We start from the raw sequence: 12,131 nt of genomic DNA on the forward strand, positions 1-12,131 counted from the left end.
AAATGTCAAAAACTTGCGTTTGTATACACATAATATAATTTTTACCTTTCCATAAAAGGCCTATAGGTAGACTGCTATTTGTTTGAATTCCCATCATAACTGTGTGACCATTATTAAGCAGATAATAGCTTGCGTTATTTAATACCATTGAATAGTTAAGAAGAACTAATGGAGTGAGAGAGTCATTATAAACTACTTCGTTTTCTAAGATGTTAACCGGAGATTGCCTTGTTCCGTTACAAAGTGGGTGGACATAAAACCAGTATTCGGGACCTAAAAGAAAGTGATGAAAGCTCATAAATATTTAGCATTCAGTTAGAATATGCTGCATTTTAATTTAATTGCTATAAAATTATAAAAAAAAGTTATTACTTGCTAAATAATTGTTAAAACTTTTAATGAATTTTGAACAATTTAAAATTTTTAATATAAATTATTAAAAGTTATAACTAAATCAAGCAGTGTAAAAGGTTAAACAATAAAATTTTTATTTGCAGCTTCATTGAAAACTAAACTCCTTACTTACCCTCGTAAAATTATAACTTTAATTCTAAGTTAACTCTTTTGCATACGAAAACCAGAACTCTCAAAACTTTAGAACCATGAATTCTCGTCAAAAAATTTGTATTTATGACAAGATATTTCAGTATATATTTAAATATTGAAATACCTATTAAATATAATAGATATTTCAATATTTATTTTTATGAATAACATACCGGGTTTTATTTTTAAATATAATAGTTAAAGAAACTATTATATAGTAAGGGGCTCAAAGAACAAAAATTTTTCATAATGCATCATTCAATTAAGAATAGAGCGTCGGAGTAGAGCGGCAAACTTGTCTCTATACGTAAGTAACCTCTGTGCAAAATTTCAACACTCAGGTGCAAATCTTCTGCTCTGGCAAGGGATTTGAAATTTCAAAAACTTAGTGAAATATCCATTTTTTTAATATATTTTTAGAAATATTTTTTAAACGTCACAGCACTTCGCGGTTGTGTGCAAAAGCTGCAGATGTGTATGATTAGATACAGTACTAAATTGTTCTGGCAAAGAGCCTGAAATTACACCTAAACTGACAAATCCGCTGTTATTTCATTATTTAACCAAAATTTATAAAACATAAACTTTAACTGTTGTACAATTACATATATATTATATAATAGCATATACCTATTGTAATTATATAGTACATATAAATATTATAGTAGTATTGTAAGAATTAAAAAAATAGCATAAAAAATTAAGAGTACGAAAATGGTTGTTATGTAAGGTCTTTAGGTTTTGTACTGTCTCTTGTACCTAAATTCAGACATGGCCTTTCCTGATTTTAGAGTGGGGCGAATAAATCCGTCCCGTTTGTTTTGTCCACACACTTTCTTTGAGGCCTCCGTAACCAATTTTTCTGTTCTTTCCGCAGCTTGTGTGTGGCATGGGAACTTTGTAAAAGTCCAGTCAATCGGTATTGGTTCTTTTAACATTTTTTTCAAAACTTTTGTAGTGACATTATTTAGTACTAGTGTTGGAGTAACTTTGTTGGATGACCAGTCGATTAGATCAATGTAGTCATTTGATTCAAAGTTTATTTTCGGAATATAAATTTTTTTTGTCCAAACGTTTTCAACCATCTCAATAGATTCTTGTACTTTTCTCGCTCTTTGCACGCCGAGCGTTCTGATATATATATAAAATAATAATAATAATAAAAAAAAAGAAAGAAGAAAAAAAGAAAGACAAAAATATTAAATGTATATATATATATATATATATATATATATATATATATATATATATATATATATATATATATATATATATATATATATATATATATATATACATATATATATATATATATATATATATATATATATATATATAAGAAAAAAGAAAATGATGTATGCGTATCTACCAATATATGTATATAGGGTATGTTTGGAGGTGAACCATCCTTTGGTAGTGACTTAGCGTTTTTGTCTTTAGAAGCGTAAACGGTAATTTATATATTTGGCAGTTGGTTGGGATTTTTTATTGTCAGAAGCATAACGTAAATTTGGTAATTTGGCTTAACTCATAGCGATAACCATCATATGGCTATCTAGGCCCTTTTGGACAACCTTTTGAACAACCTGCAAATATATCATATTAAGTCTGGAAATGATATTATATTGATTATATTCAGTGATATATAGTAAATAATTTATGGCAATTAATAAGATTCAGTGATTATTTTCGACAAATTAGATTCAGTGTGTGCAGGAGATTTATCTAGAAAACTATGAACACCATTGTTTGCATGAGTCAGCTGTTCGGATGATACAGTATTTTGATTGATGCAAGCCGTAAACACCATAACAAAGGAAGAAACAATTTTAAAAAAAAACAGAAAAAAAACGTTTTAATTTTTTCAATCGCAGTCTCTCTGTGACAAGACCTGATGGCCTTCTTTGAGAAACCGCATTCTTTATAATTATTCTTATTCTTTATTAAATAATTCTTTATAAAATATTAAGAAATTTTCATAACGATATCTTGGCTTGTTAACTTTTCTTTTTTTATATTATTTGTATCTTTATCATAAATATTGTAATTAAGAACATAAAAAAAGTAAATAAATATGTGTTCTCTTATTAGTTAGCATTGCAAGCAGAATGTTTTCTGGAGATGTAAAGTAAGCATTCCGAGAAATTACTGGGTCAATGACGTTGCAGTTAACTTGATGCAATTATCTGGATGATTGAAGCAAGTTGTGAAGATGCCACGCTCTATTCTTAATTGAATGATGAATTTTGATGCGAAACCAAAAGGTGCATACACTCTGAGAATGAACTCTACTATGTTACGTCAGTTATTTGATGGTTCTGCGCTGGAAACATACAATCTTAATTTTTTGTTGGTTGTTGTCAACCAGCGTCATGCGTTTAGAAGGCCTAGATCTTGCTTCGCAAGACCTGGAGGACATATGTCTGATTTAATGGCGAGAGCTATATCCCTCAAATACCTCTGGTAATAACTTAAATTTAGTATATTACCTGATGGCAAGGTGCTGTTAACTGGCTCAAATATTACCACTGGAAGCAGCTCACATCCCTTTAAAGATTTTCCAATGCAACCGGTGTAGGAAGTAGGTTCGGAGGTAGAACCATCAAGGGATTCAAACAAGTGGCGAAGAGGCAATTTCGTTGAAATGCAGTTGACAGACAACCAATTTCACTAATCTTCCAATCTTCATTTCAAGACAACGCAGTACCCCATTATGAACTGCAGTATTTACAACCGTTTCATCACACCCTATAACAAGAGCATTGTTTAAACCTTCACTCACTTCTGCTGTGATATAGTTGTAAATACTTTCAGCAACTGTTAGACTTGTTCCTGATACTGGTGTAACATGGCTAATATAGCTAGATCCTGGTTATTTTGCAAGGAATAGTTCTCCTATATAATTTCTTTTTGATTGTATTTATCCTTCTCTTTTTCTGTTGACAATGTTTTGTTACATCGGCCATCGAAATAAAAACCTTCTAAATGATCGAACCGAACAATCCAATGCACATTAGGTGCCTTGTTCTTTGATCAGCAAGAAATGTTTGTTTTTTAAAGGGAACTTAAGAATTTTTTGGATAATTTAAGTCTGTAAACTTACAAGCCGCTATATCAAAAAGGGAGCGTGATTCTTCTTTAAACTTCTTAACTCATGCTTTTATTGCCATGCTTTCTCTATTCTTTTATAAACAGACTTGATATCAATATAATTTGTAATATGCATCAACCATATTAATGAAACGTTTCTTTGAAACTGTCGAAATGGAAGCATCAAAATACACCAGCTGCAGCTGCTGTAATATGGAAGAAAATGTGGGTTCCTTATTACCAGTTGTTTCAGATCTAAGACGCCACCTTTCGTAAATTAAACATTTAATAACATTTATTAGAAGCATCCAAGCAAAATCTGTTGGTGATCCAAAAATTAGACAGTCTAATGCTCTTCGCTTTTAAAATTTTGAAGATTTTGCGATGTTTTGTTTCTCACTGCTGTTTTATTTCTTACTAACGACCTGAAGCAATAACTTATAATAATTTATTAGTTGTAAAAAATTATTGGTTAATTAAATAATAATGATAATCTGGAGAATAAGCTGCTAAAATAATAGTTATTACCATATATGCTTGTATATAAGCCAAGAAAATTTCAAGACAAAATAGCAACTTCGACTTGTACAGGGATTATAAAAAATACCACTTAACTTTGTAACTTTAATTTTATAATGTTAACGTACTGTATACTTGCATATTAGTCAAAAAGTTACTGTCTCAAAAGATTAGCAATATTAGAACAAAAGAAATCGAAAAAAGAATAGTACCAGCTGCACTTATTCCAATTGAAATGTGTACTTGGTTTTTTCAAAAAATTGACATTAAAAAAAATAAAAGTATAACAAAACAACCATGAACAGAAGATATCGTCCGTGAGGCGTGAAATTTCGCACAGTAATTAAGCATACAAAGGTGTATTTTTTGCACATTTCCACAAAGTGCTGTGACGCTTAAAAATTTTTTTTTTTAATATATAAATATAAGGATATATTTTATAAACTTTTGAAATTTCATGTATCTTGCCAGAACAGAAGACATTTGTATTGGAGTTACGAAACTTTGCACAGAAGCTACTTATGTGTAGAGACAAGTTCTCCGCTCTACCACAAAAGCATTACAAATTTTTTTTTTCGTGTCTCCCTATTAGATAGCAAATACAACTTTGAGAAAGTGATGACGAAAATATGTCTAAAAAATATTACGGTTGGTAATAGTTAAATATAAATATAAGAATCTGATATAAATTAAGGGTTTCCAAGTTTAAGACTTATATACAGTCGGTTGCATAAATATAGAGTGACTACTTTGTTTGTCTGAAATTTTTGTTTTTTTCCCAATTCACTTTGAAACCAACCAACCATTATTAACACGATTAAAAGCGTATTAAATGTTCTAATTAATTGATTCTCTATCGAATGGTATATAATTGGAACTCGTTAGGGTAACCAGTCTTGAGTAATATTAATTTAGAATATACCTGTATTTCTAATGTAGCAAAAATATAGAATCAACTAAAATTTAACGACTTAAGTTAAAATATCTCAACAAAATGTTATCCGAAGAATCTAAAGTTTAGTGGCTGATTTTTTTCGAACTATATAAACATTCTTGCGAAAATAAAATAAAATTATCATTTTTAAATCTTGAGTTATTCGCATTAGTAATTATTTGGTAAAGTAAAAAGACAAAAATGAAAGAAAAAAAGCAGAAAAGCTGTTTCAAACAAGGTATGATGGCAAATTGTGGGTCTGCTAAAAAATAAAACAAAAAGTCAACGAAAAATAGATCGAATGTGTGTTTCTCTTAAATGTGTACAAACAACATTGAAGAACCACGAGCTACATAATGATGTCAAAGATTTACCAAGGCTTGGTAGGCCTTTAAAGAAAACTTTAAAAGACCAAAATTATCACTATCTAAAGGTTAGAGAAGACCCTAAAATTTCTTACCGCGAACTTCCTGAATGGTTCACAAATATGCCTGGTAACGTTAGTGTTAGTAGATGGACTGTACGAAAATGCCTAAATAAGAAAGGCTTAGATTGCTATGTCGCTGCTCGAAAACCACTTTAGCGTGTCTCAGATTACCTAAAAAGATTAAAGTGGTGTAGAGAAAGACTTCACTGGTCTGTAGAAGACTTGGTCAAAGTCATTTTCAGCGAGAAATCTAATTTGAGGTGATAAATTGCAAGTCAAGATTAATCATCAAAAGGTTGGCTGATGAAAAGTTTAAAGAGCGTTTTTGTGTACCAAGGGTACAAGATGGAGGATAATCAGTTGGAATATGGGGATGTTCTCCCATAAAGGAACAGGGTTGTACAACGTTTATAACGGCAGAATTAACCAGTACAACTACAAAGAGACCCTTGAAAGTAAACTTTTTCCAACAGCCAGAGCTTTTTACGGAAGACAACAATAATGGATTTTTCATCACATGGCTCACACTGCAATCTCAATTAAAGAGTGGCTTAATTGGAAAAAAATTACGGTCATTCCTAGACCAGCTCATTCTCCAGATCTAAATTCCATTGAGAACATTTGGGTTTGGATAGACAAGAGATTGGTCAAAGAGAGCATTGCCAGTGCTGCGCAATTACAGCAGGCGTTAAAAAAGCTTTGGAAAAAATTTCCAAGAGAACTATGTATCCAACTAATAGAATCTATGCCTAGACGTGTTCTTGCATGTGTGAAAGTTCGTGGTGCGTATACAAAATACTAAAATGCACCCTGACTCTATATTTTTGCTCTGTTTTATTTAACAATTGTATATATTTCTCCTAAAAAATATTTAACAATTGTATAAATTTTTTTTTGATAAAATTTTTTTTGTTATTTTGTTTTTAAAACCACTGTTAATAAAATTTAAAACAATTTAAGTTATTAACTTTTTTGTTTGCTTTAGATTTTAAAAAAAAATCATATTAAATATTAACTGACTCTATATTTAAGCAACCCACTGTATTTTTCAACATATTAAAAGGATTTTCCATTCTATTTAGAAGACGAATTGCTCTACAATCGTAGTTTTACAATCCTTATAGTTTAATTAATTTTGTTTTGTGTTAGCCCAAACTATATTAGCAAATGTGAGATGACTATGAATTAGACCAAAGTAATGTTTTATTCTTAAACATAAATTAAGAAATGGCTCGACTATTTCTTTATTTCTGTTCAAGAAAAACTTTACTTTATGATATTATATAAGATACCTATTGCAAATGATATTGAGATGATATTGCAGATGATATTTTTGATTCAATGTGCGCAATATAATTTCTCCATGATAAATTTTTATCTATCTATTCTCTTTTTATTGTTATTTGTTAATGAGTAACTCTGAAATTTTGAGAGACATTGATGGACCTGTTTAAAAAATAAAATGTTAGTTTTTTCACAGTCTAGTTTTTTCACAATTAGTAATTGAAATTAATTGAAATTAAAAACTATACATAAACCCTATGCAAATTATAGGAGGCTATACCATGTTTATGGCTATACACCTGGTTATGGCTATATACCAACCAATTTAGGCTATACACCTGTTTACAAACAGCAAAAGTACGGCGGTTTTCCATGTTATAAAAATGCTGATGGTTAATTAAACCCGCAAATATTTTAAGAGCGACTACAATTTTATTTTTTGGCTGAAACTATTACTGGGCATATGCCTGATGATTATTTGAAAAAAATCCCAGTTTTATTCAATTTTAACTTAGATTCCTTTTATAAGAGCTGTGTTTAAAAATTGCTACAAATTGAAAGAGTTTCAGAAATTCGTTGCCTAATGAATTATTATTAGTGCACGCTGTAATTAACCACTAGTCATAAAAGTTCTTTAGACGAAGAAAAAATAACAGCAAGTAACCACTTTTATTGATAATATTAGAAAAAAAACAAAATTGACCAAATTTTGCGCTTACATTTCTTAGATTAAAAACACTAATAAAGTGCAAATATTTTATACCTGTATAATAATCGTATGCCCATTCACCAAGATGCGATTGAACGTCTAAAACAATATTGTTTGTTTACAAAAGATGTATACAAAAATAAATAATATACTTTTAAATTAATGTCCAAAATATAGGCTAGGGCTAAAAGTTTTTAAAATACCTCCGTGTTTTCCATAAGCATTTGAAGCAAACTGACACAGAATAGCAATAAATATCATTCTATTATCCATTACTTGCAGTTTTAAAGTCTGTGAAATTTTATTTAATAAAGTCACTCTTAGTGAAAAAAAAAGAAATACAAACTTAAAAAAACTATAATAAATAAAATTTAAAATAAATAATACGTATACAAACTTAAATATAAAAAAAAAGAAAAACTTATTACAAAGTATATAAAAATACAGGCAAAAGTAAATACCGATTAACTATTTTAAAACACAAATTTTATATCGTAAATTTTTACAAATTTAGAATAAGTGCAAAGAAAAGAGAATAGGATTTATGCTGATTTATTCTTTCCTAACTTAACATTGCAAACTATAACCTTATAATAACTTTAAACTATGTCTTTCAATACCATGAAGTAAATATAGTAAGAAAAAAGAGGGTAAAAGTTCCTGATCGGTTGAGAGTGCGCGATCTTACCCTTATTGCAGGACTGCAAACAAATGCGAATTTATGTATCAAAGTTTCTATCATAAAAGCATAAAAACAAAAACACTTTGATTAATTTACATTTATTTCCGTGTTGTGAGATATCAGGTACGATATGACTGCCGTAATTTTGCATTTAAACTTTGACAAAAATCAGTTAAATTAATTTTTTTATTTACTGTTTATAAAATATGATAAACATTGTATTCAGTTGTATTAACTTTAGAACCAAATTAAAAAATCAAAAGTGAGTTGAGAATTTTAATTCAAATCAAGCGCTGCAATCTGGCTATAACATTTAAAACACATAGCAAAGGTGACTAAGGAAAATAAAAATTCCATAGCAAAGGTGACCAAGAGTGTGACCAAAAAAATTTTGTAATAATGCTGTTTAAATTTTTTTTTTTTTGATATTGACTTTAAATTTTTTTAAATTTGGTTTTGAATTTTTTGAAATTTAACTTTAATTAAATTCTCCCTCAGTTTAAACATTACAAAATATTAGAAAATATTACCCAATAAACGGAAAACTGCGTTACCTGAAAATTTATTGAAAGTTAATGCAACGGATGAAAATCTATTCGACGAAATTAACTCGTAAGTAAAACAATTGTCTCCTTTATACTAATGTAACATAAAAGTTTATAATGATAAAATCTTTCCTTTTCCAAAAAAAAAGAAAAAATTCGGGCGAAACTAAAAAGAAGATATTGTCTCAACCGTTTCACTCAACAGTCTTAACGTCATCTACATGCATAACTACATGCATCTACATGCAACAGTCTTAACGTCATCTACATGCATAAAGATACCGGAAAAGAAAGAAAATTTGAAACAAGTAACCGGGAAAATTAAAACCGATTGGAAAAGGTCGTACATCTAGGAAGTTTATTAACAAAAAACAAACATCAATGAATTATTTGTAATAATTTATTGATGTTACAATGAGTTGGTAGAAAAATGGCTATTATAATACTTCATTGTAACATCAAATATCGCCACTAACAAATATCGATACGAGTGAAAACTAAATGTTAAACTTAAATGGATAGTAAAGAACCTGCAATGAAATAAACACCTGAGCATAAAAAAAATATTATAATGATTCTAAGGAAAGCCACTCCAATACACGACCGAAGCAAGTATTCCATCCCACGGTGGTTTAGATGGTATGCTGTGCGTCTGATAGTTATATTAGCATCACCCATTAATAATAGTAAAAAATGAGTATGTAAATATAAAATAAAGTAATAAAAAAGAATTCAGCCAAAAAAATATAACCGTGTAAGAGGTGTATAAAAGTATGGCAAACAGCTAGAGCTCCCTAGCCCAAACAAAAATTATTTTGAAAAAATGCAAAAATATACATCAAAAGACTAAACCGAGTTGTCAAAAAAGGAGAAAAGATTAGGAAGAGATATGGTGTTATTATAAAAAACATTTTTTAATTGAAATTAGAACAACTTACATACTCTCAAAAATTTATGTATTTAATAGTAAACTTTGTAGATTTCTGAAAAAAAAACTTTTAATCAATTTAAGAACTAGTCATAAAGCATGCATTAAAACAAATAAATTCCAGCAGCTTAAATGCAAAAAAAAAATAATTTATTGTAGAATTAGTTATCAAATTTCATCGTAGATCATGTAATGAAATCTTATAGCTTTCAAGGTTTGAAAAGTAATCAAATTTAAATTATTTATAGTTATAGAAAAATAATTGTAACTTTTTTAAAGTTAGTATTTCTCATGCTATTCATACTTTTTAAAATTAATAATTTACTAACTTCAGTTGATAAGTGGTTTTCTTTGAAAAAAAAAAATAAAAAAAAATTAACAATTGAAATGCGGTTCTCAATGAAGAATTATTTATTACCTTCAATTGAAATGAGGCATTCTTAAAAAAAGTTATCTAACTAAAATATAAAAGCTTTAAAGGATTCTAAAATAGTATTAATGTAGCGGTGATCCGTTGAACAATATTTTTCAGAAATTAGTTATTAGTTATTAAAGAATCGTCAACGGGTAACTATTGTTTAAAAATTAATCTAAAAAACCTTTAGTCTTTCACATGTCAATGTTAATCGCGTGTCGATGTTAATCGCATGTCAATCTTAATCGCGTGCCAATGTTAATCGCATGTCAATGTTAATCGCATGTCAATGTTAATCGCATGTCAAAGTGCCCCGCGTGTTACTTTACTATTAATACAGCACTTTTTTTTGTAAATATTGAAGAGTAGTTATTACATGTTAAAAAAACAATGCGTTGCTAATTATGAAATACAGAAATAAAAAGTTGCATAATAAGTATTGAGAAATTAAACAAGCAGGGACTTGTAGAAGACCGTAAGGTCTAATCGTCAAGAACCACTAAAAAATTTACATATTAAAACTTCATATAATAATATATTCACATAACAAATAAAGAAGTTTGCAAAGAAAAATAAGAAATAAATATAATAATGAAAAGTAAGAAATAAAAGAACTCAAACTTTCAAGCAATTATACTATTACATAAAAATTTGATTAGAACTAAAAACATAAACAAAATTTAAAATTAATTAAAAAGATTCCGAAATAAATATAAAGATGCGTTATACAGTATCATGATTACAAAAAGTGTTAAATAACAATTAATAAGTTGTTAAAATTTCAAAGAAGTTAATAGAAATTAGATGTATCATCAAATTAAAAAAGTTTAAGTTTTTGTTCAAAAGAGTGATAGCTAAACTATTAAGAAAAGTCAATACTTTTCTAAACATTTTTATTTAAATGGAAAGCTCCTCCAAATAAAATATAATATTTTCCGAAATTAATTTGATCAACTGATTGGCGAATGTCGTTATCATTTCGCAAATTGTTTTTTCTTTAACAGTGTAAAAATTATTAAAAATTGATATTGATTGTTTTTACATTTAAACTTACAGCAATAGCATTAAATAAGATATGAAGCTTATGTAGTAAAAATTATTTCAATTATTAGAGGCTTGCCATGAGCAAATCCATCCTTAATTAATAAGGCGTGCAACATGTTTCTGTTAACGATAAATAGGTTCATGTTTACTTTTATTTTTACAAATTCACGCAATGTTCGTATAGTTTCTGTAACGATGAATGTGTGAATGAGTAATGCTTTATACAAAATTCTTGTGGTTTTTGATATTTTACTACTCATATCTTTTTAGATAATAGATAATTGGTATCAAGTCTCGTTTTATCGTTTGGTTTCGGTTCAATACTTTACAGTATCGATATCGAGATCACGCGATAATAGTATCGAAAGTATCGGTTATGTTGGAATCATACCGATACCGATACCGATAGTATTATTTGGTATCGTATCGGAACAAGAATTATATTCATGTAATTTTTAAGATTAATTGTGAAAGTCTGCACCTCAGCATCGTGGCTATATATGTATTTGCAATCTATAACATAAACATATTATCGATATTATGATTTTGGTTTCATTTAAATCTAATACATTGTTTTTATTTGTTTCTTATAATTTTATTTATTGAAAGTTTTAACCTGCATAATATTTATACTTAAAATTATTTCTTTGTTTTATATTTTTACATTTAAAATGAGACTATTCTTAGAGGCAGGTAACATTTTGGATGAAAAAAGAGCTCGTTTGTTGCTAAAAACTGGATATTAACTCTTTTTGCTCCAGAATATTCCTAAACGTTTAGAAATCCTTATATATGTGATGACTACAAATAAAATTAGACAAAGCTACAGTTAAACGGTCTAAAATAATTTTATCGTATTTGGTTGTTGGGCTTTCTTTTGAAGGCTTTTTATATAATCATAAAGAATTATTATTACTGAGTGCTGCTACATTGATTATCTTAGAGCCTGCTGCTACAAGGAAGTGATGCTACATCCACTATCTTATAGCTTAGTGCTACAAAGAAGTG

The 12,131-nt window shown here is 28.5% G+C and overlaps 1 protein-coding gene across 1 annotated transcript in view; it reads right to left on the minus strand.

The window, feature by feature from the left end:
* LOC136091397 (carbonic anhydrase 2-like) overlaps positions 1-12,131 on the minus strand; it is a 44,751-nt gene that overhangs the window by 18,487 nt on the left and 14,133 nt on the right. The window contains exons 2-4 of the mRNA XM_065818909.1: positions 7,713-7,800; positions 7,564-7,608; positions 46-273 (exon numbers count right to left, since the gene is read on the minus strand). Coding sequence (XP_065674981.1) covers positions 46-273; positions 7,564-7,608; positions 7,713-7,800 — 361 coding nt within the window. The remainder of the gene's footprint in view (positions 1-45; positions 274-7,563; positions 7,609-7,712; positions 7,801-12,131) is intronic.

This window comes from Hydra vulgaris, chromosome 15, assembly GCF_038396675.1.
Source record: "Hydra vulgaris chromosome 15, alternate assembly HydraT2T_AEP".
NCBI classification, from domain to species: Eukaryota; Metazoa; Cnidaria; class Hydrozoa; order Anthoathecata; family Hydridae; genus Hydra; species Hydra vulgaris.